The sequence below is a fragment of the Thermobia domestica genome, chromosome 5, assembly GCF_964235325.1.
Source record: "Thermobia domestica chromosome 5, izTheDome1.hap1.1, whole genome shotgun sequence".
NCBI lineage: Eukaryota > Metazoa > Arthropoda > Insecta > Zygentoma > Lepismatidae > Thermobia > Thermobia domestica.
In genome coordinates, this window is record NC_137458.1 from 151,456,553 (window position 1) to 151,484,082 (window position 27,530).

General features: G+C 34.8%; 1 protein-coding gene across 2 annotated transcripts in view; it reads right to left on the minus strand.

Moving 5' to 3' along the window:
• Positions 1-1,069: 1,069 nt before the first annotated feature.
• The window catches only part of LOC145686181 (pancreatic lipase-related protein 2-like), a 73,460-nt gene continuing 46,999 nt past the window's right edge, over positions 1,070-27,530 (minus strand). The window contains exons 3-7 of one of the 2 annotated variants that reach the window (XM_081759201.1): positions 26,626-26,774; positions 21,458-21,706; positions 14,167-14,364; positions 11,138-11,303; positions 1,070-1,248 (exon numbers count right to left, since the gene is read on the minus strand). In XM_081759201.1, coding sequence (XP_081615327.1) covers positions 1,161-1,248; positions 11,138-11,303; positions 14,167-14,364; positions 21,458-21,706; positions 26,626-26,774 — 850 coding nt within the window. In that variant the 3' untranslated portion in view covers positions 1,070-1,160. The remainder of the gene's footprint in view (positions 1,249-11,137; positions 11,304-14,166; positions 14,365-21,457; positions 21,707-26,625; positions 26,775-27,530) is intronic. The other variant, XM_081759202.1, reaches the window with a different exon arrangement.

The following is a 27,530-nucleotide window of genomic DNA, read 5'->3' on the forward strand; positions in this document are numbered from 1 at the left end:
ATATACCCTTGTCAGTTCTTGTGTTGTAATGCTATTGGTGACATCCTGGATCCTGGTCTTGAGTTCTTCAATTGTGTGTGGATTTGTTTCGTATACTCTTCAATTTTGAATGTATTGAACAGTCCCCATAAGTAAAAGTCACACGTGGACAAGTCTGGTGACCGAGGAGGCCACAGAAATGCACCCTTTTCTGCAGGCCAGGCTCCTTCAGTTCTTGCACAACACTTATCCGGTACGGTTTTAACTTCAGTCCCCTTAAAACACGTCTGCAACTTCTCTCACTCGCATGAACATGTTGACTCAATCTCCTGGTTGACTTTCGAGGACTTCTTGTCATTATCTCCTCCACCTGCATCTTTAATTCAGGTGTGCAGACAGATGGTCGTCTGTTCCTGGGAGCATTTTGAACCGATCCTGTACTCCGCCATTTTTCAATAAATTCCTGAATGGTGCTCTTTGCTGGCACAGAACGTCCTGGAAATTTCTTCCGAAACAAATTCTTTGTTTTCACAAAAGATCCAGTGAGAATGAACCCTTCAACAGTGGCAACACGCTCGGGTATCGAATACGGCATTATCACACACTGACACTCATCCGGCTTAACACAACGAGGCCTTTTTCTCAACTGGTTTCGACAAGTTTCACTGGCTGCGGCTGCACGTGACTGCTGCAGGTCACGTAAGTCGATCCGACCTCGACACGCCATCTCTTGCTAGGAAGGTAGATTATTTAAGTGTTGCCAAAAACACAATATACCAGAATATTACGACGGGCTGGTTTTACGTGCCGCACCCTGTATATATATATAAACTAAAACTAAACCTAGTGATGTGCACGAGACAAGATTCGATACTGGTTTGTCTCGAAAATGTGCTGTAAACGTGAAGTCTCATCTCGAAAAATATATATTTCTCTATTGGAAGAGCTGTGTCTCGTCTCGGATTTTCTTAGGAAATTCTATCTCATCTCGTCTCGTACACATCCCTATCTATCTTAAATTCTGGTTTAAGAACTAGTTAAGTGCTTAGACGTGTAAATAAATTTTAAACCCTTTAATTTAAATTAGTGTATATTATTTTATTTTTTAAAAAGATACAGGTACAAGTAGAGATATGGCAATTATTGAAGGTCAATTCAATGTTTTGTTGATGCGTTCTATTTCATGTTCTTTGAGAAAGATTTCTTCGTCTTCTCACAAATGAAAATGGAGGAGTAGAAGCTGTTCGCAAATAAAATTTTCCTCTTGCACTGTAAAAAGAATTGAGAATCAAATACAGTATATTAATTTTGTATTCCAATATTACAGTGTGCATAAAAGAATATCGGGGTTTAAAGCAGTGTAATATCTCTGACCTTTAGGCCTAAATTACAATAATAAATTGCGCATTTTTTTCGTTACAAATATATTAAATGTGAGTTCAATGAAACTCACATACAACTTTTACTACAAACGCACATTCATCATACTGCAAAGCACAAGAAGATCTTGGTTCGGCAACTTCATCTTTGTTACTGGCGCTATCAAGCAGAATCTCAGAGAAATAATCTACGTGTACGCATACTATAACTAAAACTCTTAATTTTGCTCCTTGATTCGAGCTGTGAACGAAGACTGTCCATCTCACCTAAGAGACATTATAACAAACGGAACCATCAATATTGTTTTGTACTCGCTGTACTATGGCACACCCTGAAACAGTAATTGAAAATTATCTGTTTTTGATATTCTCCAGACAATATGTTTTTAAGCATAACGTGTTGGATAAGTGCGTTTACTTGGTGTATGCTTAATTTCACTTTGGTTTGGGCACTGGCGCAAATCCCGGGAGATGAGGAGGACATGTCCCCCACAAACTTGGAAGTGAGGAGATTGTCCCCCCAATCCGATTTGAAATGTGTTTTTTGGGGAAAAAATGTAATGATTTGTATTCGATTGCCACAAAGGAAAGTGAGATGATTCCCAGAATAAGCCTCAAATCTGCCCGCCTCCCAATGTTGAAGACAACTCTGCTCCCTGATCCTCCACAGGATTGTTTTTCAACTTCACAAATATTTTGTGCATCGCTTAACAAAAAAAATAAATAAAAATAAAAATAAATAAAAATAAAAATAAATAAATAAATAAAAAATAATAAAACTATTTAAATTAAAAAATAAAAGGAACGGTCTTTTTTTGTCCTGCCCACTGTTGAAGACAGATTTTCGTCGCTGGGTTTAGGCAACGAACTTTAAAAAGGTAAAGCAAAATTAAGAGTTTTACATTTCAGTTCAGTACTTTTCATTACTTTACTCGAATACTCACAAAGAATAAGACAGTATTTTGTAAATTACATAGTTAATAACAAAAACCGTGGACTCTGTATTGATTCAAATTAATGTAGACTTATAAAGTAAAAACATAAATCAATATTTTGGGTGCACTGAAATTGAGCAAACTTTCACTCTCTTATCTGTTCACATAGATAGAGCCTTAATAAAGAGGCAACAAAATTCGAAATTGTGCAAAAAATGTTGTACAATGTTGCCATCATTACCATAAGTATTTCGTCAGACAACAAATGGATCAAAATATACACTACAATAGTCAATTTTACTTCCTTCCTATTGATGTTTATACGGTGGTTTCTGTTTTGCTAGAAATTCAAACGGAAACTGACATGAAAATGACGTCGATAATGAAAGGAATTTCAAAGGTAGGGATGCGTACGAGTCGAGGCATGTTTCCACTTTGTAAAATTCGAGACGAGTCGAGACAAATGTATTTGTCGAATCGAATTTTCGAGTCGAGGCACGAGTCGAGTCGAGACTGCTCGTAAAAATCTCGACTCAACTCGAATATCTCAAAAATCTTTCTATAAGTTTTAACATTATTTTGAAGAAAGTATTCAGTCAGAAACAGTCTGGAAGCCAATTTCAACATTTATTACTTTAGAAAGGTATAGAATGCATAAACTTGCACTGTTAAAAATACTTTCTTAAATCTGAGAAACCGTTTCTTATCTGTGCACCGAGAATATCTTTTCTTAGAAGCAAGGGTTTGGAACTCTCATTAATGAGAAACGAAAAAAAGGAGATGAGGTTGTACAAAGCGAAACGAGAAAGTATACTGTTACTTTCTTTATGAATAGGAATTGGCAAATCTCATTTCTAAGAAAATATTGTCTCGGTCTCGTAAAAAATGTTTTCTCAAAAATTTTTTAACAGTGTAATAGTTAATCTATTGAGATCAAAGTTTAATTTTCAGCTCAATTCAGTTAGTTAAAACTAATAATTACAGTTCGAATTTATATGCAAAATGCATGTTTCTAGTAGCAGGCAGGAACTTAATGGAAAATGTTTTCTTCTTTGCGACGGACTTGCAAGGATCCGTTTGAGACGCATGTGATGGTGCATATAAGTGCATATTTTGAGTGAATTTCGATGTGCATGCATATTTCGTAAACTTTGCAGGATACTCCATATTCCTGAATTTTATTGCTGCATACTAACATATTTGAGAGTATATCACAAGAAAGTAGGTTATATTTAAAATGAACTGACTCAGTTTGTAAACGCAAAAGTAGAATAAAATGTTGTACAGAATAATAGAAGAAAGTGTTGTCTCCTATCCTAAATAAGTCAACTTGACTTGTCTTGCTCAGTCTTCATTGGGTAGCAGAAACAATCTGATACTAATACCTAGCAATAGACGCGCTTGTATTAAATGTAACAAAAAAAAAAAAAAAAAAGGTATTTGTGAAAGTTCCATCGCGCGTACGTATCTTTCGCGAAGTTGCGAAAAATGTTGCAGTACCTTCTCAACTATTAGAGATCGCGGCTAGAAGCTGTGCCGCACTATGCAGATAACTTAAAATCGAGTGAAGACAGCTGTAGAATCACTATGTCCCGATGATGCAGTCGCTATTTATGTGTCTCAAAAATGTTTCTCTACAAGAGACATTGAGAACAAAATTAACTACATACACAACCACTTCTCAAGAAACCTGAAATTATCAAACAGTTGGAATCCTGTAAGAAGGCTTTGCAGCATTCACTCTCCTTGTTGGGCTAATTATCGCAAACTTTGTCCAGTGAAACAATTTACGGTCTTGCGAAAATAGCGTCAAATAAACTTTGCAAAGTATTAGACAAAAGTCCCGGGTACAAAACAATCTGTGCTATTGCAAATGTACTTAATGGTGAAAACATGGAATTGCAAGAGAACGTAACACAGGAAGACTTTGGTGTTTTTCACATGCACCAGGGACTTCTGCTGATGTAGAAATACACTTTTCGACCTACGAAACGTTTCCTACAGATAAACGCAGAGGGTTGTCAGAAGAAAACCTAAGGAAAATGTTAATAGTTCATTGCAACAGAGATCATTAAGATAACCGACATTTTATTTTCTTAGTGTATATTTCAGTGCATATGTTAAACTTTTAAATGCATATTTTAGTGCATATTTTTGACATTTTTCGTGCATGTTTGCATGCATATTTCGGAGTTTGTTTGTGCATGGAAATCCAAGCTCTACTAATAATTAATGTCGTGATATTTGATTGTACTTCAAATATAATAATAATAATAATAATAATAATAATAATAATAATAATAATAATAATAATAATAATAATAATAATAATAATAATAATAGATTATCTAGTTTGTATAAAACTATTGCGATAAAGTGACCTTCATAAATTCTCTGAATGAGCAACTGGCAGTCTTAGTAATTTGCATAGTTATACCTAGGTAATTATTGTGATTTCGTTCCCATGAACCCAATAAGGCTACATAACTTTTGGATTATTAGCGTTCAGACCTACCTACTATCGAAATAAACCGGTCCAGGCGATAGCAGCGTCACCTGCTAAGGAATGCCTGCTAGTCAGATACACGTATGGTGCATGTAGTATCAGTGAGAGTTGTGGCAGTGTGTAGAATGGGGAAAGCGCGCGATCTATCTGAGTTTGACCAAGGGCAGGTTGTAATGGCCTGGAGATTCGGCACGAGAATTTCGGACACTACAGGACTTGTCGCGTGTTCGAGGAGTGCTGTGGTGAGTGTCTTCAGCAAGTGTCGAAACCAAGGGGAAACGACGTCCAAACGTCGAATGGTTAGGCGCCTCCCACCTCGTACGTCGTAGGCTGGGCGGACTGGTAAAACAGGACAGGCAGCGAGCTGTGGCGGAACTAACATCAGACTTTAATGCTGGGCAAAGTACAAGTGTGTCTGAACACACAGTACACCGAAGACTCCTCACGATGGGACTCCGCAGCCGACGACCCATCCATGTGCAAATGTTAACACCACGACATCGGCAACTACGACTAAAATGAACACGTGACCATCGCCACTGGACCTTGGCGAAGTGGCAGAGCGTTGCATTGCCTGATGAATCTCGATACTTTCTTCATCATAACGATGGGAGGATGCGAATCCGTCGTGTTCCAAGGGAACAGCTTCTTAACACCTGTAGTGCGAGACGGAGACAAACTGGCGGCGGCTTACTTATGCTCTGGGAAACATTGAGGTGAGCATCCATGTGTCTAGTGGAGCTCCAGCAAGGCACCATGACGGCCGATACGTATCGCACACTGCTTGCAGACTACGTACACCCCTTCATGACGACCATGATTCCCAACGGTAGTTTCATTTTTCGACAAGATAATGCATCACGTCACAAGGCCTGGAGTGTGATGGAGTGGTTCGAGGAACACAGGGGCGAGTTTCAAATGATATGCTGGCCCCCAACTCGCCGGATCTGGGAGGGGCTTTTCGTCATGAGGAAATACGCTCAGTTTGTGAATTCACAGATATTTCTAAACCATGAGAAGGCACGTATAACATTTCTAAAAGTAGTAGGATTTAAATTCCAAGAATTCAAGCTGTAAACGTGAAATATTCCGTAAATATATATACGGAATACAAGTATATCTCACAAAGGAATGGAGTTTATATATTTTATTTCGGTGCAAAATTTCACACTATTTCCTACATACTGTTGTTGGCAACGTCGCGGTGGAAATTTGCGCAATTTCAGCACTTTCTCCTCCTCGTTAATAAGTCATAGATAATTATTAACCATTTGATCCTTAGAAAAATTTGCGCAATATTGTTATATAATGCGCAATGTAGCGTGCGTTATATAACTTTTGTGTCGTGTAAAACTGTGTACGCAATAAATTTTAATAAACTGTTCCAGTTGCATTATGCTGAAGAACGTATTTCTCCCAAACTGATCAATTTTTGGCACATTTCGAGATTTTGGATTTGAGACAGCATAGGTTTCACGTTTCAATACTATCCCTTCCATGATATATAAACTAAGGACTTCGAGTTTCTTTCATTCGGTCTCTAGTCATATGTAAATAGCAGACCAACACTTTAACCTTTCAGAAATAAACAGCCGAGTCCGCAACGCTAACTCTAAACTCAACCTATCCTATGAGAAGTAACATTCTCAATTACCATCTACCTTCATTCTAAGTTCCACTGGATAAATAGTGAATTCAGTGGACTTTGCATTATCTCATTCATCCATATACAAGAACGAACCGTTTCCAGATTCATTCATAAGACAGAAGCCACCTACATCATAAATAGTAAGTTAGTGAGAAAAATGTATATTTCCACACACAAATTCCCTACAGCACACCAAACACTATATTTCCTAAAAATGTTCACTGAAACACTATTAAACTCAGATATAAAGGTACTTCTATGTCAAGCAATTCATTTCTGCAAAAGATTTTGAGATTGCCAATATGAGATTGGTAAAGTACGTGTGTTTTTGAGGCACTGAATATTGTAGTATTTAAGCTCTGTTTTCATTCCTATTACACTGACATTAATGCATGTCGTAATTAATATTAGTCGTTGAGCCAGGAGGTTTCATGGTTTCATCTCTGAGGACTTGGTGTACCATACATTTTTTGATTGAACACAATACCAGTATTACTTTTATCCATGATACTGTCAGTAACAGGGTAGTTATTGGCCGCCATATTGGAAAATGGCCGCTAATATTGCAATTTTTGAGACCATTTGTTAACAAGGGAGTTGCATGATTACATCTCTGTGGACTTGGTGTAATATACATTTTTTGATGCTACACAATACCAGAATGGCTTTTATCCATGATACTGTCAGTTACACGGCAGCTAATGGCCACCATATTGGAAAATGGCCGCTAATATTGCAATTTTGGAGACAATTTGTTACCAAGGAATTGCATGATTACATCTCTGTGGACTTGGTGTACTATACATTTTTTCATGCTACACAATGCCAGAATGGCTTTTATCCATGATACTGTCAGTTACAGGGTAGCTATTGGCCGCCATATTGGAAAATGGCCGCTAATATTGCAATTTTTGAGACAATTTGTTAACAAGGGAGTTGCATGTTTACATCTCTGTGGACTTGTTGTACTATACATTTTTTCATGCTACACAATACCAGAATGGCTTTTATCCATGATAGTGTCAGTTACAGGGTAGCTAATGGCCATCATATTGGAAAATGGCCGCTAATATTGCAATTTTTGAGACCATTTGTTAACAAGGAAGTTGCATGATTACATCTCTGTGGACTTGGTGTACCATACATTTTTTCATGCTACACAATACCAGAATGGCTTTTATCCATGATACTGTCAGTTACAGGGTAAGCTAATGGCCATCATATTGGAAAGTGGCCGCTAATATTGCAATTTTTGAGACCATTTGTTAACAAGGGAGTTGCATGATACATCTCTGTGGACTTGGTGTACTATACATTTTTTGATGCTACACAATACCAGAATGGCTTTTATCCATGATACTGTCAGTTACAGGGTAGCTAATGGCCACCATATTGGAAAATGGCCGCTAATATTGCAATTCTTGAGACCATTTGTTAACAAGGGAGTTGCATGATTACATCTCTGTGGACTTGGTGTAATATAATTTTTTGATGCTACACAATACCAGAATGGCTTTTATCCATGATACTGTCAGTTACAGAGAATCTAGTGACCGCCATATTGGAAAATGACCGCTAATATTACACTTATTTTATTTTTTCCTTGTTGATAGTTACTCAAATTAACGGAATAAAATTAACGAAAGTTATTTATCTTAAAATGTTCTGAAAATAATATTGAAGAAACTATAAATAAAGACACACAGGGAACAAAAGGTTCAACGATGTTCAGCAAAAGACCTGCAGCAGTTGAAAGATACTATTTAAACTCTGATATGAGAGCAGCATTTCTTCACATGGTTCGTGAAATAACAAGCTGCAATTCTTCTTCAGGACAATCTGTGCTACATCCAGATCTTTCTTTGCCTAGGATCCAAAAGATGAACGTGATGTTTCAGCGTTACAAAACCTGATGACCAATGAATGGTTAAATCCGTCTGAAGAAATAGATATGATCAATTTATCTACTGGAACTGTGGCAACTCCAGACATTGTCAAAGACATGGTCACAGCACATGAAGTAGGCCAAAAAGCTAACGAAAAATTCAAGAAAGATCATCTGTCTGAAGACTCAAAACCAAAAGAATTTTTCAAGCCTCTCAAGAAGCAGAAGCTGAAGACGTTCTCCGATTTGAAAAAGAAAGAGAGAGTGAAGATGAATAACACAGAGTTCGTTTCCCTCTGGGACCTCTTCCATGGTCTTTGGCTACTCCTGATGGTTCGATTCGAAAAACTGCTAAGTCCAAACTGATGGAAGTCCTGACCAAAGACTTTGCAACTGATGGGCAAATTCCTAGTGACGCTGTTAACATCTTTGGTGGAATGCGTCTTGTTCAAAAGCTACCACAGGGACTACAAACATTTGGCGAAGTAGCTGACAAGCTCTTTTCGAGAATATTACAAGAAGCCGTATCTTCTCAGACAATTCACGTTGTCTTTGATACGTACAGACAAGTGTCTATAAAAAGTAGCGAACGAAAACATCGAGCTGTCGGTGATTCTATAAAAGTGAAACATATAACTCCTGCCCATTCAGTCCGAAAATGGAAGCAGTTTTTATCTGATGACGAGAACAAAAAAGAACTTATACGTTTCATTTGTAAAGAGTGGCAGGGCGTGCAGTATCTGAATCAGCTGAATACACGAGTTATGTATGTTACTTGTGAAGAAAAGTGCCATAAAATTACAAGCAAACTGGCACAAGAAGCTCCTGAGTTGACATGTTTCCAAGAAGAGGCGGATACCCGACTTCTTCTTCACGTACAACATGCTATTTTTCGGGATTTAGAAAGATAATTATTAACTCCGTTGACACAGATGTTGCTGTTATTACATTATTTGCTATAGAAGAACAGTTGAAAAAGTACAAGGGATCAATATTTCTAAAATGTGGATCTAGTGACAGAGTAAAGTACTACAACATGAGAGATGAATGCTTTTCTAGGTCAAGAAGTGTGTAAAGTATTGCCCGGACTTCATTCATTTACTGGGTGCGATGCAGTAAGTGCATTTGCAGGCAAGGAGAAATCTGCAGCCTACAAGATAATGACTCAAAATTCTAGACTCAGAACCGCTTTAAGTATTCTTGGAACTCAAGCTGAAATACCAGAGGAAACAAAGAAGCAGCTTGAGTTCTTTGTTTGCTAGCTCTACTCTAGACAGCAAAAGTTCACTGACATCCATGAATTGCGTTACAGCATATTTTCTGCTAAAAAGGGGTCTGTTGAACCTCATAGCCTTCCTCCATGTCGGAACAAGCTCTATCAACATATAAGAAGAGCAAACTACCAAGCCCTCGTTTGGAAGAAATGTCTACAAGCTGATCCAGAGCTTCCATCCCCAGTGGACCATGGCTGTATTTCTACAACGGACAGTGAGGGAAGATCTTGTCTGGGAGTACAATGGATGGATTCTCCTGCCCCTGAAGCTGTTTTGGAACTGATGTCATGTTCTTGCCCAAGAAAATGTGCCATGCCTTCATGTGTGTGCCTTTCCAACAGCCTCAGATGTATAGACATGTGCAAAATACAGACCTGTTCCAACTATGAAAAAGTCACTGATTTCGACGCTGGACTGTCATCTGATGACGACAGCAGTGAAGATGAAGACTAACATGAATAATTTTTGAAGGAACTTATTAGTACAAATATTAAATACTTCAGAAATATGTATCTCGGTAAAATAATTCCAGGGAAAATAACAAGTGTTACAATTTAAAACAAGGTCGTTTCTCCTTTAATCGCAAATATCTCCTAATCGATTGGTTCTAATAAAAAATATTACTGAACATAATATGTGCAAATTTTTATCCTCTTCAATTTCATTCCTCTTCATTTTCTCGATAAGAGGAACCGTTTATGAGATAAATGCGCAAAACCTCGTAAATGTAGAGATATGGCAGCCATTTTTCAATATGGCGGCTTTAAGCTACCACAAATTTCAGGGTATCATCATTTGATGAACACCTTGGACCACTGTGAATACAAAAAGATATATATCATCAAGTCCTTAGAGATGAAACCAAAAACCTATTTTTTGGATTCTGGCTCAACGACTATATACATTTTACTTATTTTCTTTCTTTTTCCCTGAAGTAGACTCAGATATATATATATATATATATATTTTACCAGAATTCTAAATTTGTTTCTATTACATAACACATAGGATAGGATTTATGTTTTTCTATTACGATTTTATAGGTTTACTTCTAAATCTTACGGGCAAAATCAATAAAATATCACTATTTTAAGTATTATATAAATTGTTCTAAACTTTCTATTTCTATACTGAACGTACAAAAATTTTAATATACCAGTTATTTAAGATACGATAATTTTTCGATTCATTAAAATGTCAACACTGCTCTACATGCTTGCAGGAAAAGCTTCAAAAGAAGATAGGCATAATTATTCCTTTTACTTCAATGATAGTTAATAGCAGTGACGTACGTAAGGGAGTCTGTGTTTTTCTACTCGTTGAACAAGATCTTACTAAAAAATAAACATTTAAATGTGAAGATAGGATTACGTCAACAAAAATCCTGAAACTGTATGAATTTGAAAGCTTGCAGTTCTCTCTTGAAGAAATTCCGCATACGCTACTGGTAGTTAGTAGTTACCACGTATATCTATATAGTAATTGTATATACATTATATATATGATAATAAAACGTTATATTTTGTTTTACCTTGCAGGCGCTCCGAAACCCATAACAACTTCTGATATTGATCTCTTTTTGGAACATGTGCCATTTGTAAAATTTTCCCAATCGTCGCAAGAAACTGCAGGGAAACCCTCCTCGTCTTTCAATGATTCAGTATAAAACTGCCATGATCTCCAATGACTGCAAATATCTGAAATTGAAGATAACTATATGATCAAACAATAGGGATATTACAACGGGGCATGTAAAAAGCCCTGTTTGATTCAGTGGAATTCCATCAGTAATTTGATTTGTTGTCTCCATGTCTCACTGCAGTTTATGTCACTCAGTGAAGACAGAAAGCGTGTTTTCCAAGTTTTTTCTTGTAAATAGATAAAAAATACATGACCATTCTATGACAAGAACAGCTTCTTGTATTGAGTGATATTTTATTTACTAAATACATAGACACAGTTTTGGTAATAAATTTAAGTTTCATGGACCTCGGAGAGTACTTATGTAGTTTAAACAACATTATATTTTGTTGTCATATAAACTTCCCAACAATATGAAATATTCAAAAATAACATTGTAGAAACAACAACAACAGATTATCATTCAATATACGCTATAACTGATTGCTACGATTTATTAAGTAGTCTTATTTTGCTATTGAGTATAATGTATGGAGAGAAATATAAGCGGAACCTTATCTCTTCACAGAACGATTCTTGAAGTGTTATAAGGTCAATGTTTAGCTGAATGGGTCTAGAAGCACATAAAAATACAAAATTTACAGTAGAAATGGAAGATGCAAATATTTAGCCTAACATAGCCTAAACTAACCTAAACTAAGCTTACCTGAACTAACTTAATTTGCAGTTATTATGAAAGACTATAAGAATCTGTCTATGTTACTCTCAGATCATTTGGCAATCAAATATTAATTAGTTTGGTGTTTTCTCTTGTTCCAAAAATTAAATTATGTACTGCAATTTTGAAATCAAGCTTCACTACTTGAAGAAAAAATTAAAAAGGAGAATTACTGTACGATGCCAATATCAGGTGTAATCTAGAGCGTTTTGGTTTGGTTGGACAGTGGGAGGGGGGGCACTAAGAAGAGTTATTGCTCCGGGCCACAACTAGCCTAGTTGCGGCACTGAGTAGTACGCACTGGCTATTATTAATCAATTATAAATAGTGTACATGTTTGGAACGCAGCGTGACACATCGGAGAATTAATGTAACGATTATCTTAAGACTAAATTACTTACACGGGAGGGTCCCACAAGTTGTCGCTAAAATCTGATTGCCACATAGCACATCTGATAGAGCATCATGAGCAAAATGACTTCTCCATTGCACATCTTCAGCACATGTAAGTGTGTGCAACACTGTACCACTACACTTCACTGTTATGTTTACTGATAATAGTGCATTTTAAATCTGTGCGCACTTGTATATGGTGCTATTTATAACAAAATACTTTTATGCTGAGTTGGCAACACTGCTTCACCTATGGCAACACTGTTTTTGGTTTTCGATATAGCATTTTGTTCTCATTTTATTGTGCAAGTTTTGTTTTGATTGCTTTAATGGTTTTCAAGATATTTACTTTAAACGTACATAATTCCATGATATATAATTCTTTGGATATTCAAATTTTGAAGCCCCCTAGCTCCTATCCTTCTGGTCCATAGCACCTTAAATTTTGCTCATGTTCATTTTTCATGATGCTCTATCAGATGTGCTATGTGGCAATCAGATTTTAGCGACAACTTGAGGGACCCTCCCGTGTTAGACCTACATTAGATTGTCAGTACTGTATAATTTATGGCTTGAAAATATAAATGTATTTTTTTAAAAAAATAGTTCTAGAACTTTGGCCCACCTCTTAAGATTATAATTTGCAATACTTGTGTTCCTTATTTTAAAAAAATCTTATCATAGATGTTGTTATGTGAACTAATCATCTCTATAACCAGCATTTTATTCGCACGACATCCACCATTTCCAATTAGAACAAGAATATCTGTATATGGCAATGATGCCAAGTTTTACACGGGGTATAAAAATGCTCAGGTAATGAGTTTGATGCTTTGTTTACTCCAGTTCGTAAATTCTGCACATTACGTTTCATATACTTCGAAAGGGACGTTAAGCTTCCAACTAGCTAACCGATAATTTGATTCGAATGAAACAGTTAAAAGCAGAATTTAACCAATAACAAAATATCTTATAGAAATACATACACAGTAGTCAATATATTAACGCATTTTCATGTTTCTTTTAATGATTATTGCATATTTGTTTTCCATTTTAGCACATTAAAGTGTCAGTAGAGTGAAAAACAATATTGTTCATTTATTGTTTATTCGAAATAACGTTTCGATTCTCAACTCTACACCAACATAGCACACGATCTTCTCATCTCCAATAGAAGCCAAGGATATCTAATTCATACCAACAATTATGCCATGCCATAAACCCGGAATTCATACCAACAACGGTCAGAATTGTCTTCGGATTTCAGCAATTTGTGTGCATTTTAACAAACTTGGACAAAGGAGGTTACTTTTTTAAAAGATCATTTTTAAGTGAATTTATTGCAAAACGTTTGTAATTTCTCATTATTCATATGATTAATGTGATGATGATGATTAATATATGAATAATGATGATGATGACCTTCATGATGATTAATATATGAAAAGTTCAACACATTTAAATAGATCAAAGAAAAGAGGATTCATGGTGCCAAGTCCGTCAATGAAACTTTAGAGTGGAGAGTCGAGAAAAAGAGGAATCATTTAAACTGGTTCGTTACTAAATTCGGGTATATGAAGTGTGTAATTTATACAAGATCAAAGTCATAACCAGATGAAATGGAGGTTAGAACCATAGTACAAATTTAAAAGCAGAAATCTCTTTCAGAGGCACATAGGAGAATTTGGAAGCTATCATATACCATAAGGAAATGGGAACCTATAAGTAAAGTGATTTACCGTTATTCTGCTGTTACTGTTAGATGAATATGTTATGTACATATGTAAAATATATTGAATTAAACGTACCGTTAAGAAGAGGCAGCCTACAACCAGGTTGAGGAGCCATGCCACCATTAGGATAGAAGTCAGCGTGTCCTAAGGGGTCATGAAATCCACCAATGATGCTTGACGTTGTATGTATGATATCCACAAATTCTGCATCAGAAGGATCGAGGCGTTCAGCAGACGTTGTGTTCTCAAAGAATAAAGCAGCTGGATCTAATCCTGTAGAAGAAACACATACTGTATCTATACATGACAGCAAATAAAGCTATAAATTATATTACGCAAAGGAACAATAACTTATTGCTACTAAACAGACACATACGAAAATATACTACACCCAACATACTCAACTTTACCTACTAACGTGAAGGGAGGACACTGTGAATAATGGAAGAACACAGATAACAGGAAAATATAACAGGAAGAACACAGATAACAGAAAAAAAACTGCTCTCACATTACAAGAGTGAACAATAGATCCCTTTTACCCTTTGAAATCATATTAAGATATCTCTTTTTTTACTTATAGTTAATGCTCTTTTGCGCCATGATCAAGGTTAGGTCCTGTGAGAGACACTTACGTCGGATTTTTTTTTTAAAGCTTTAGAGGCTCGAATCCCGTTTCAAGAAAGCCTCGCAAAAGGGATGTTAAGTTTAAATCAATTAGTGGTAACGGGACATCATCTTAGTTATTACAAAGCATAATTCATATACAGGGTGCTTCAAAACAACACCGACAGCGTTTGGGAGGTGATTCCTGAGACGAAGATAAGACAAAAAGTATAGACCAATCTGGGTGCACAAATGCTTCCTTTCGGAGTTATAAGCTGTCGAAAACATGAAAAAGTGAACTTTAAAAGCCCATAGCTCCGAAACTATGAGACCTACCGTAGTCGGGTCAAGACTTCACTTAGGAACTAGTATGTGCCCTATCCAAATATCCAAGTTTCAGAATCCTGCGGTACTTCCGCAACAGTTTTTATAGAGGTAGATGGTGAGTACTTCCACCATACTCCCTGTATAAAAATTGTTGTGTGAGTACCTTAGGATTCTGAAACATTTATTTTTGAGTAGGGCACATATTAGTTCCTGAGTGAAGTCTTGACCCGACTAAGTAGGTCTCATAGGTTTGGAGCTATGGACGTTTAAAGTTCGATTTTTCATGTTTTCGGCAGCCTATAACTCCGAAAGGAAGCATTTGTGCACCCAGGTTGGCTATACTTTTTGTCTTATCTTGGTATCAGGAATCACATCCCAAACGCTGTCGGTGTTGTTTTGAAACACCCTGTATATTTAATGTTAAATGCCTTCGTCAGAGCAAGGTAGTTTGCATTATTTATTTATTTATTTATTTCGTTTTTAATAATCTTAAGTTATAGGGGCCTACATGAACAAACCTCAAAACGGATAATAACCGGGAATCATCTAGTTGACAACCATACAGTAAACTATCAGTCAAAATTTAAAATATAAATAAAGAAGCAAGTAAACGATAAATCTTTGCCACTCAATAAGAAATTCTTAAGAATATTAGGAGAGAAATAGCAAAGTTAGAAGAAATTTAATACAAAAAAACTGGCTGTTATATTAAGAGTAGGCTACATATTACTCTGAGGAACATGATAATTGTATTGATTTTATTTGAATTTTGAGTTTAAGGTCCCATTCAACAGCGAGGCTATATGAGACATGGACCTGCTGATTAACATGGAACCCGAACCACATAAGCTCCTGCCGGAATCAAACCTGGGTCTCCCACGTCAAGGGCATGATAATTGCAATGTGGAAGGGAAAAGAGAAAGAGATAAAAAAAGATTACAATTGATGAATGCTATTAAATTTTGTATATAGCATGCCAGAAGACGAAATCGTATCTAAAGACAGAAAAGAAAGTTATAGCTTGTGCAAAATATGTCACAAAAATAATTTGTTCAAAATTCCTCCTTTTTTCTTATTTGGAAATACTTGAACTGTAGATGAAGATCGACTGGTCATAGATATATGACTTCATCCAAACATTGATAGAATATGTCGGTTGCCGTACAAGATTTAGTTTTCCTTGCCTGTGTAAATATGGCCGAGAAATGGATCACTTTCGCTGCACAGAAGTAGTAGCAGTGGAGTATATTTAAAGCGTCAATTTCTTTGGTCCTCGCTCGATTAATTTGTTCTCCTTTTTACCTTTTCTAGTTTCTGCGAATGCCATGCTACGGAGATAAGTGCTTAATTTCTCTGCAACCTCTAGTATCATTTTCCGCATATCTCCTTCCAGGTTGAACTTCAATTTGTAGTCTCCAACAATCTAAAAATGTTCGTGCTCTTTCTTATCCTCTAAGCGTACATCACAACGACAGAGTTTTCGCAATCAACCTTCCATTGTAAGTTTGCTCACACTGTCTTAATTTTACACTAATTTTCATTAATGTTTCGAATTGTTTGGGCTTTTCTGCTACCGAATTTAAATAGTTATGCTGAAGTAGATTTTGCGAAAATCGTGTTTTGGCTTCCTATCCTTTCAGGTATAAAAAAAAGACGGATGAACAGATATATTTTCTATAACGTATATATAGAGTATATCTATAAAGTGCTGAACATAAGCTTTCGAGTGATATTAGCATGGCATACAACCGGCATGTCTTATAGGCACCGGTGTGTGTTAAAGTAAAAATATTCGAATTCCTATATTGATTTTGCGTAACCAGTGGCGTATTTAGGGGGCCTTCCGCGCTGAAGGCCCTCCGAAATCTTACTTACTATAGTCAAGTATATGAAATATCTTGCAGAATTTTCACATTTTCAGGCAAAGCCCCTCCCGAAACAAAATCGTAAATACGCCACTGCGCGTAACCCAACCAAGTACGACACTGAGAAGTCCTGCAGTGCATTAGAATATTACAGCAAATGCTTGGAAACCTGCAGGAAAATAATCATTTTGAGCCCCGCGAGTCATGCTGGATTTAAACACGGGCTGCCACTGATTCTATTACTAAATTAATCTACCAAGACTGCTGTTTGCACTATTTTAAACACTCGACTATCCAGCTCGTAACTACCAGGCATAAAAGAAAAGAGAAACTCCGTCGCGAAGGAGAGACAGTCATCAATCATGGACATTTTCTAAAATTAGAAACATCAGTTGCGACTCTTTTAAGCCTGCCGTTTCATATTTGTGTAATCACTTATCAACGCTAAGGTAATCACTTATTAACTTGTTTGTTTTAAATTTGTGTGTATGCATGTTTTCTCAACCTGTGGTACGCGAGCCATTGCTGGCGGTAGCAGGCCAGTGAAAAAGTTGAAAATCCCTGGTTTATATTATTTCATGTTTTCTGTAATTAAATTAGACATTTTAAAATTTATCTTAAAATGTGAACAATATATTTATTCTTGAACTTAATTTTTCTTTATTATAACACTACGAGAGAAAATTTCTCGTAATAATAGTTCACTTTTCATGTGACAAATCAGTATGTGACTTAAAACTTCGACTTTGATTTTTTCTTTTTTTCTTTACTTCTTGTTTTTCCTTTTCTTTCTTCCCTTTTTTTTAATAGAGCAAAAACTATTCAACCATTCCACCATTGTGTGAGTTTCGAAAGTGGCTTTTACGCTTTATTGATATGGTTACCACCGAACTGTTAGTAGAAAAAAATATATTCTGCAATACTATAGTGACTAAGAAAAATAATAACATAGCATACATAATAACATTGCTTAATACATATTGATAATAGACTTTACGGTTTCCCATTTACTAATTAACCTAATGTTGATGTTGATGCAATGATTTCTAGGCGTGTGTGTGTGTGTGTGTGTGTGTGTGTGTGTGTGTACAGAGAGAGAGAGAGAGAGAGAGAGAGAGAAAGAAAGAAAGAAAGAAAGAAAGAAAGAAAGAAAAGAAAAGAAAAGAAAAGCACCAAAACCGACATACAATTTTGTTTTTGTCTCATAAAGCTAAACTGAAGGACTGCGATTATGAAGTAAATATATTTCTTAAAATAAGCAAACAACATTCAATAAAATTATGTAACCAGTTTTAAAAATTGCCATATAGGTCTATTGCCACGATTATGACGATTTGTTCAATTGTCTCCGAAATCATATTTTTAGAAAGCAGGCCCCAAAACCGACATACATTCAGAATATTATTATGTTGCAATATGAAAAGAAGATAGCTATCTTTTATTACCTTTCCATTACCGTTTATTACACTGAGAAAAATCCGTTCTCCGGACAGCGGTATATTGTACAAATATGCGGAATCCTCTTGCTTACTACCGAAATCAGTACGGAACATACGTTATCCGTATGCTACATAGGCACTGCCCTTAGATGTTACATCATGCCGTTGCAGGATGTCTGGTATCTAACAGTCTTCCATACATTACTTACTTATATGTATGTTACATTCATCAGCTATACGTCCATTTGTATGTGAGATCCTGACCGACTGTATTGTTTCATACGGAAAGTACGTATAGATGGAACACTTATACATAAAGTATTCTAAAACATGCGTTTTCAGATATACGTTTACTGTACGTTAAGTCCAAACACTACAGGAATTACGCATTTAACCTACCTTTTTAAGTACGCCACCTACAATTTCTGTTTTCAATATGGTGATCAGTGTCGAATCCGAAAACCGTAGATTTCGTCATTTCCGTTTTGAATAGAGTTAGAAATGTCGGGAAGAAAGTTATTTTTGGGATGCTCAATTCATATCAAAGAGATATTTCTTTCTATCTTTCAGTTTTATGCTCTGTTATAAAGATCAATGTTGCAACCGGAAACAGTAGTAAATTTCCATCACTTCCGGTTTCAGTAGAGAAATAAGAGTATAGATGATTTCTTTACTTGAGACGCTCAATCAATATCGGAAAAGAAAAAAAAATACTGTCCCTATCCTTTACTATTTTCGTTCTATAGTGATCACCACTGAAATCAGAAGTAGTTAATTTTTACCAATTCTGATTTATCATAAAGGATTGATGAAGATGGGACCTACTGTTGAAATTCTGCAGCAATTTCAGAAAACTATTTCTCAACGTCTCTTACCGTTTTTGATCTAATACCTATCAACACACAGACAGACGGACATATCCGTTTTATAAAACTTCCACTTCTTATGCGTAGCGTTAATTTGGAAATAATAATAATAATAATAATAATAATAATAATAATAATAATAATAATAATAATAATAATAATAATAATAATAATACAAGTATTCATTAACATGAACACTTTTATAAATTATTCTTTACTACGATATAGAATCAATATGCAGGTTTTCTTTCCTGCTCACATAAAAATAATTCAAAATATTACCGCCCACAAGCTTGCTAAATAATTAACATTCATCGTACCCTCTCAAGAATCTTCCAACTGTTGAGCCTATGAGTTGCGTCATACGATCTACATGCGACTTCCACCAAACGAAAACCCAGATGTTTTGAGCCAACCTGTCCTGTACTTTCCTTCTTGAAAAATACTTATTTACATAAAGCTCTTCAACACTAACAACTGAGTTAGTAAATTATGACATCTGTGAGAAATTCTTGTAACTAAGTGAACACTGGCTCTTTCCATTGCTACACAAGTGTATATTCTACATGGTCGAAGCAATTTCTTCCAGACATACTTCGGGAGAAGGATGTGGACCTCGGCGTTAGATTAGATAACTATTCACTGTCATGTTCTATACATAATATGCGTAATTATGTATCCGAATTCACACATCAAAAACAAAATTCTAAAATATTACCCATGTTTTATCAAAATACTTTCGGCTTACGTTTAAAAGCCCAAGATTTTTATCGGAATCGATTATGATGAAGACCATAATCATAATCTCGAAAGACTTTTCAACATGTAGCCATTCTGATGCGGAATTCTTTAATAAGAGATGTCAAGTTGAAGTTTCACACAGTCATCAGTAGAACTGACTTCAGTGAAAAAATGTCCGAAGTTTTTAATCAGAAGAGGAATATCATTAATAACAACAAGAAGCAAAGGGAGAGAGGTCCTTGAGGGATCCCCAACGGATTGTTTTCGGTCATGTTAATATAATACAAAATACTAAATTACTTGCTTCAAAAAAAATCAGACTTCCCGACCAACGACGTCAAAGACTTCACTAAAATCGGTGTAAAAGACATCTACTTGATATACTTCATCTAACTGTTGCTATCAAATGTGTTAGTCTAAGTTTGTCGAAGTATGCCTATTATATAAGAAACTGCGTTGACAAATCGATAGAATAGGCTTTATATGATTTAAGATTCGTTCATGAAGTATAGTCTGCTTACGAGTATTTTCGCAAAGAGCAAAAAAATACCCATTGGTCAAAAGGTTTTGTTCTTCTTTGTATTGTTCTCGTGTTTCCAGACTTTGGTGATGAAGAAACCAGACTTTCTTTCCATCTTTTTCGAAACATATTAGTTCTGGTGGATTCCTCACACTTTATTTGATGAAAATTATTTAAAGAGAAATTGATATTTTCCAGATTTCCTATTTTATTTAATAAAGGAAATTCGCTACTCTAGAACAGAGACTGTAAAACAAACTATTCTGAAGTTCGTAGCACGAGACAATAATAATAATAATAATAATAATAATAATAATAATAATAATAATAATAATAATAATAATAATAATAATAATAATAATAATAATAATAATAATAATAATAGGAAATTGATTTTTCGGTTTCTGGTTTTTCTAAAAACTGGTTTCGAGGTTTTATTTTCTTTAAAAAAAAGTATTTCACACCCCTACTTCGTAACCCATGTTAATAGTGGAATCCATCCTGTTCGTAAAAACAAAAAATCTCAAATCCCATCTAATTTTTAGTAAGTTTACTTGATTGATAACATATTTAGGCAACTCTTATACAATATACACATCGAATTTCCTACTGGATATACGATTAGCATACATACCTTGGGCGCGGGATACCTGACTCCATTCTCGGAGAAAACTCTTGTTATTTGAATTCCACATAAGCTGTAGATTCACGCCTCATATGCCCTCGGTGTGGAAATGGTTCAAGTTAAACAAGCAAGCTTTCTACATACTTTCTGTTCAATTTTCTTATGTTTTCTGTAATTTAATCTTGTCATTTTGTGTATGACAACTGATAACTTTTCTATTATGTTAATATACACCCAGACAAAGTAAGTATAAAAGTAGCACAGATTATCAAAAAATACAGTAAAATTTCACTATTGCAGAGACAGTGTTGGTATCTGTGGAGAAATGAATCAAAAACAATAAAAAAGTTAATAATACCAATCTTGGAGGTAAATACCTGTTATTCTTGGAATCTTTCCTACAGTTATATATTGTCCAACAAATCCTGCGGCATGAGCTCCCAAACTCCATCCAATTAGATGAATATTTTCCAGTGGGACTCCTCTTGAAACGAGATAGTCCACAAATTTAGCGGTGTATCTACCTACTATCTGAGCATTCTTAAAAGCCACATTGTACCAGGGCCCAGCGGCCAGCACACTCCAATCCACAAGAATGAAATTGTAGTCTCCTCTTCTCATGTAAGCTGCAAAGAATGATATCCTCATACCCCTATACCTTGTACGCCTTCTATTTAAGAAATTAGAAATTGCCAAGCACGCATTAAAATAATAAATGATATGTAAACATAAAAATTATTGACATTTATTCCGAAGTTGGTCATCCGCCTGATTTTCGACAAAACCTCTAATAACAGATACGAAAATTTAAAACTCATCAATTTTTAGGACCGCTGTAAAAGGGTATAATAGAATAGGGTAGGGTACGGTAGGATACAGAAAAGTAACATAGGGATAAGTAGGGTAAGGTACGGTAGAATACAGCAAAGTAAGATAGGGATAAGTAGGGTAGGGTCGGGTTAGCTTAGGATTAGGGAAGTTTGGACCGAATTTGTGAAAATTAATAGACTGTAATTTCTTGTCTCTTCGTAAGGACACACACAGGAGCGTCTCTGTATACCTGTAGCCATGTCCACACAATCAAATCATTCGGTAACCTTGCGTGAAGTAGTTCCTTCCACTTGCCAAATAGTTAAATGTTTATAACTGTTTATAAAAGAAACACTACTTGCACCCTCCTTACATATTATCAAGTACACAAACGAGCAAATTTTATCAATTTCTCCTCTGTTAAATTTTCAAAATTTCGCTAGAAATAGACGACCATCTTTAAAACTTAACACAAATTATTTAACAGCTATCTCCTACTGGGGTCTAAAGAATTATGGAAATATTTAAAATACAGTTCAACACCATACTAGTGTGCAGCTTTATTGTATATAATTATTATCTTCTGAAGTTAAGGCATTTGTGATGTATCGCCGGACCACTTTGAAAACTGGTAAAAAAAGCACTGAAGTGTATTGCATTCGGTTATGTTTCGTTGGATTACATTAAGTTACGTTAGATTACGTTACATTAGGCGTGCCGTATTACTTTAATGCGGATCCATAGTATAAGTATTAGTAATAGTAGAAGCAGGAGTAAGAGTAGTAATAGTAGTAGTAGGAACGGGTTAGAAGCCCGGCAGGGGTTGGCTGGGTTCTGTTCTTGACATGAAATGGGCAAATTAAAGACTTGCCAATTTTTTCTGTACATTTTTCAATTTCTGGATCCATATAGTAAAACAAGTGTACCTCTCCGCGAAATAGTCCATCTGCCTCCACATACAGTGCCGCTAACATAAAAAACAATCAACAAATACAACCACTTTCTTAACTTTTACTATTCCCCTTACCTCCCTTGTATTCATTCTTTCTCATAAACTTAAATAAATTCTCCAATTGACCCGGTAAATTTCCTAAAATTGGTCCGGCGATACGGCACTTAATCCGAAATTAATTATCTTATATTTGAATTATAACGCCTTTTTTCGATTCGAAAAATTTATATATTTTAAAAGTTTATATCTTTAGATGCGTACCAAAATTCTTATTGCCAATTTTCATATCGTGTAATGCACTATGGTGCAAGTCTCGAATACCGGCGCATTACAGACTTCTCTTCGTCTAAACACTAATTATGAAACTTTCTTATTTCTCTGAATTATCATTTTCTCGATCTGAATGTTTAAGTTTTGTGCTCTCTTTCGACTTTTCCATATGTCATATGACTATTACATTTGCATTTCAATTTAAAGTTATCTAGTCCCGTGGGTTTGAAGTTTATTCACATTCACGGTTACGTATTTATGAATAGCTTACTTTTGAAAAATAAACAATAATAGGTTAAATTCTGAAACTTCAATAAACAGATATAACAGCAATAAATTTAACGGAAACGTTTCAATAAATTAAATAATATAAACTTTGACACACACGTCAAAACACAACACAACATTGAAATTTTTAAAGTTCTTCTCTCATTTAACCATTATCAAATACAACATTTTGGATCCTTATTTTAGGCCATGAGTTAGCTGTATATGTTCTAACTTTCCATTTTCTTTGTACCTTCTTAATGTAGAAAGTCTTCTTTCTTCTTTTCTTCCTACATCTTTCACCAATTGTCAACTTCTTTCGACGTCAATGTTTCTCATCTACTTCAAAAGCCTTTTTCGGTTTCGTGTATTTTCCATTCACGTTAATATCTTTTGCTAATTTCTTTTTCTGTTTACAATTTCTCCTGGGTCCAGTTACATTTAATTTAAGCCTTTTCTTCTGATTTTCAGGTCGAAATTCTAAGAGTTCCTTCTTCTTTTCTTTAACCAATATCTACTACTTGGGTTTTTCTTTTGCCTTTCCGTTAATTGATGTCTACTCCTTTTTAGTTTCTTCTTTTCCCTTCTCTTTATTCATTTTCTTCTACCACGTTTTCTCCAAATCCTCTTCCTTCTTCTTGGTTGAAAACACTTCATCTCTTTTGACTTGTACGCTCTCAGTTCTAGAATATTTCCTTTTTTCAAACAAAAGCTGTTCTGTCTCTTCTTTCTGGCTTTTTTGTCTAACTATGATTTGTATCTTCTGTAATTCCTCATTATCCTTACATTCACATTCCTTTCCTGACTTCTCATCTTCATGTTTGTTCTCTACTTTGTCCAAGATTTTATCTTCTTCAATGTATTCTTCTTACATTTTTGCATCATTACTCGTTGAATTTATTTCTTCCGCTCTGGTTGTTTCCTGCATCTCACTTTCTTGTATTTCAACTTCCATTTGATGAAATTCACTAACTATACGTTTTATTAACTTCTCTTGGAAGTCAACTATCTCTCTTTTTACTCTGTTGATTTCGGAGTTAAGGTAAATAGAGAATTTTCTGAAGAATCTTAGGTTCCACAATAGTTTCAAGATCACCTACTTTTCATGTCTTCTTGGTCAACGATGTTTCTTCATCACTCAATTTCTTACGTTTCTCTGAGTAATCAATAATTTTCGAAATACGTTTCTGTTTATTTTTCTCGTCGGTCGTATGAATATGAGCTCTTTTCTCATTCTTCTTAACGTTTTCTTCGTCTGAAGTAATTTTGACCTCTTTTTTCCCCTTACCTTTCTCGTTATCACTCATCACTTTTCAGGGGTTTTCTTTCTGTTCCATGGAATCACTTCTGGTAAGTTTCTTCTCTTTCTTTCCTTCTCTATGTCTATGCTTTCTGTTTCCCTTATCCTTTAGTTTCCCTTTACTTTCACTGTGATACACATAACGCCTTTTATGCTTCTCTATTCTTTCTTCTTTGTCGTCACTTTTATGTTTTTCTCCTTCTTCGTATCTTCTATATCACTTATATTTTTCTTTATCTTATTATTTTCCTTTATATTTTTTATTTCATCATTTAATATTTTCTTTTTCTTCTTTCTTTTCTTTTATGTGCCTATGTTTTCTCTTTTCTTTATCTTTTATATTTTCTATTTTATCTTTTCCTATTTTCTTCTTTTTTCTTTTTTCTTCTATATGCCTATTTTTTCTAGTTTCTTTATCTTTTACATTTTCTAGGGATCAAGGGGTAAGTATATATTTTTTTCTTTTCTTTTTCCTAGTATATATGTGTTTTACTGTATTTTATTTATTTTGTTTCATTCTTACTTACTTTACATCTATATCATTATTATGTCCATTATATATATATATATATATATATATATATATATATATATATATATATATATATATATATATATATATATATATATATATATTCCCATTCATAGATTAATCTAATATATAATTTTCTTTTCACTTCAGATTCATAACTTCCACCTCGATATATTTACATTACGATCATGAACAAGAGATGCATATATACCTGTATTATTCCGTTTAAAGATCATTCCTAAAATAAATTGTTAGCTGATGTTTCATGCCCATAGCTTAACTTAGATTATTAATCATTCATAATACATGATCTTGAAGAATACACCATGTCATATGTCATATAATATATATATAAGTACTTGTTATGAAATCTATGTAGAAGAATTTCGAAATAGCCATTAAATTTTGTTTACACTTAAAATTTAGAATCATTTGCTTTAAATTTTGTAATATTATTTACATCATTGTAGATATGGTGACAGACATTGAGGGAGAGAAAGTCTTCCCCGAATCTGCTTTTATTTAGCAATGCATTATTAAATTTCGTACTCTATTATTAACAAAATTACTTAGATTTCTCATTTTACCTTTTTTAGCTGCAGGAATATTTACTTTTGCATACGATTGTGCAGCTTTATTGTATATAATTATTATCTTCTGAAACTAATTATCTTATATTTCAATTATAACACAATTTTTGTTTCGATTCGAAAAATTTATATATTTTAAAAGTTTATATCTTTAGATGTGTGCCAAAATCCTTATTGCCAATTTACATATAGTGTAAGGCGCTATGTTGCAAGTCTAGAATAGCGGCGCATTACAAGCATTTGCTTTAGCACTGTCCATATGACCTTAAATTAATGCAACCTAAACGTGATTTATGATTGTAGTATTCAAATAGGTCAACTTAGTTACATTTAACTACACAGATTTTGCCGTGTAGATCTATTGACATGTTGATAGTAGAGGGCTCACTAGTAGTGTGAGAAGTCCTGGTTCAATTATAGATGATATGAGTTTATGGTTAATGCAGTAACATCGTATCAATGGATTTTCTCGGGGTTCTCTTGTTTCCTCGCAATTCTAACTCCAATTATTTCATATTCGTTTACTTTCATCCATCGAACTAGAAATTTTAAGATAACAACGACGAGCACTTCAAGAATATCTTATACACTTTCATCATTTCAACTTCCATTTTTTCTTGTTCTATATTTTCCGGAAGGAAATTTAACACAGTATAATAAAATAATTTAGACTGGTCCTATTTCCTGTAGCGAAAATACGTATTAACGAAGGCTGAGTTTGTTTTGGTTGTCCGTACAGATGTAGTATAACATTAGTAAAGGATTTGTAAATCATGATCGACCTTTCTTCCTTCTCTTATGAAACTTGACCAACAGTTACTTACCTTTCCGTATAGTCAGGGAGCTGGGTGACCTTTCGCCTGAAAAGAACCCATCGATGTAAAATATGGTTGGGCGACTAGGATCCAAGTTGGAGGCCTCCAAAAGCCGATCGTCGTTTACCTTCAACAACTGATACTTCTTAGGATTTTTCCTACAACGAAAACACTCTCATTCTTTTCGGTATTATACACATTGTAGCGTAAACACTAATTTTATCTTTATCATATGTATAAAACATGTGTGGCTACCTTCTTCTCCTTACAGCAAGGTCAAGTGTTCATATTATGTATACAATGTGAACGATTGGCTCTTTTCCGTTATTTGATAATAACAGATCTTCCAGTGCTGTTATGATAAAAAGAAGGAAAATTTATTGTGATGTGGGTTGGACAATTATCTCCCGACGACCTTGAACTACACAAAGGTTGTAGTAAGAGAAGGGAGACGGAAGTAATAAAAACAAAAACAAAGAAATATATGTCATTCTGCCAAATAGTGGTAATATAGGTCAAAACTAAACTAAAAACTGTTCCCTTTGAATACGGAACTACAACATAATGACGTCAGAGCAAACGTAGCACCCGCTTCCTTTTACATTCTTTCCATTCGGAATCTTATGTGTGTTTCCGTGGAACGGTATGCAGAAAAGCAATGCTGATGGTATAATTAATGTCTTTTTGATAATACGAACCCTATCAATACGAGTATCTTGAAATTATAGGAAAGAAAAATGAGTAGATATTTTCTAAGATAATGACTTTCTCCAAGTTAAAACAAGCTACACTCACTCAAATGGGTCTATCCAATTATTGAGAAAAGAAAGAAGTGCATTTCATTTTACATACTAAAACTATGATAGATTTCCTGGGATGAGGTCTGGAAGTAGCCAGTCCAAACTATTGCCATC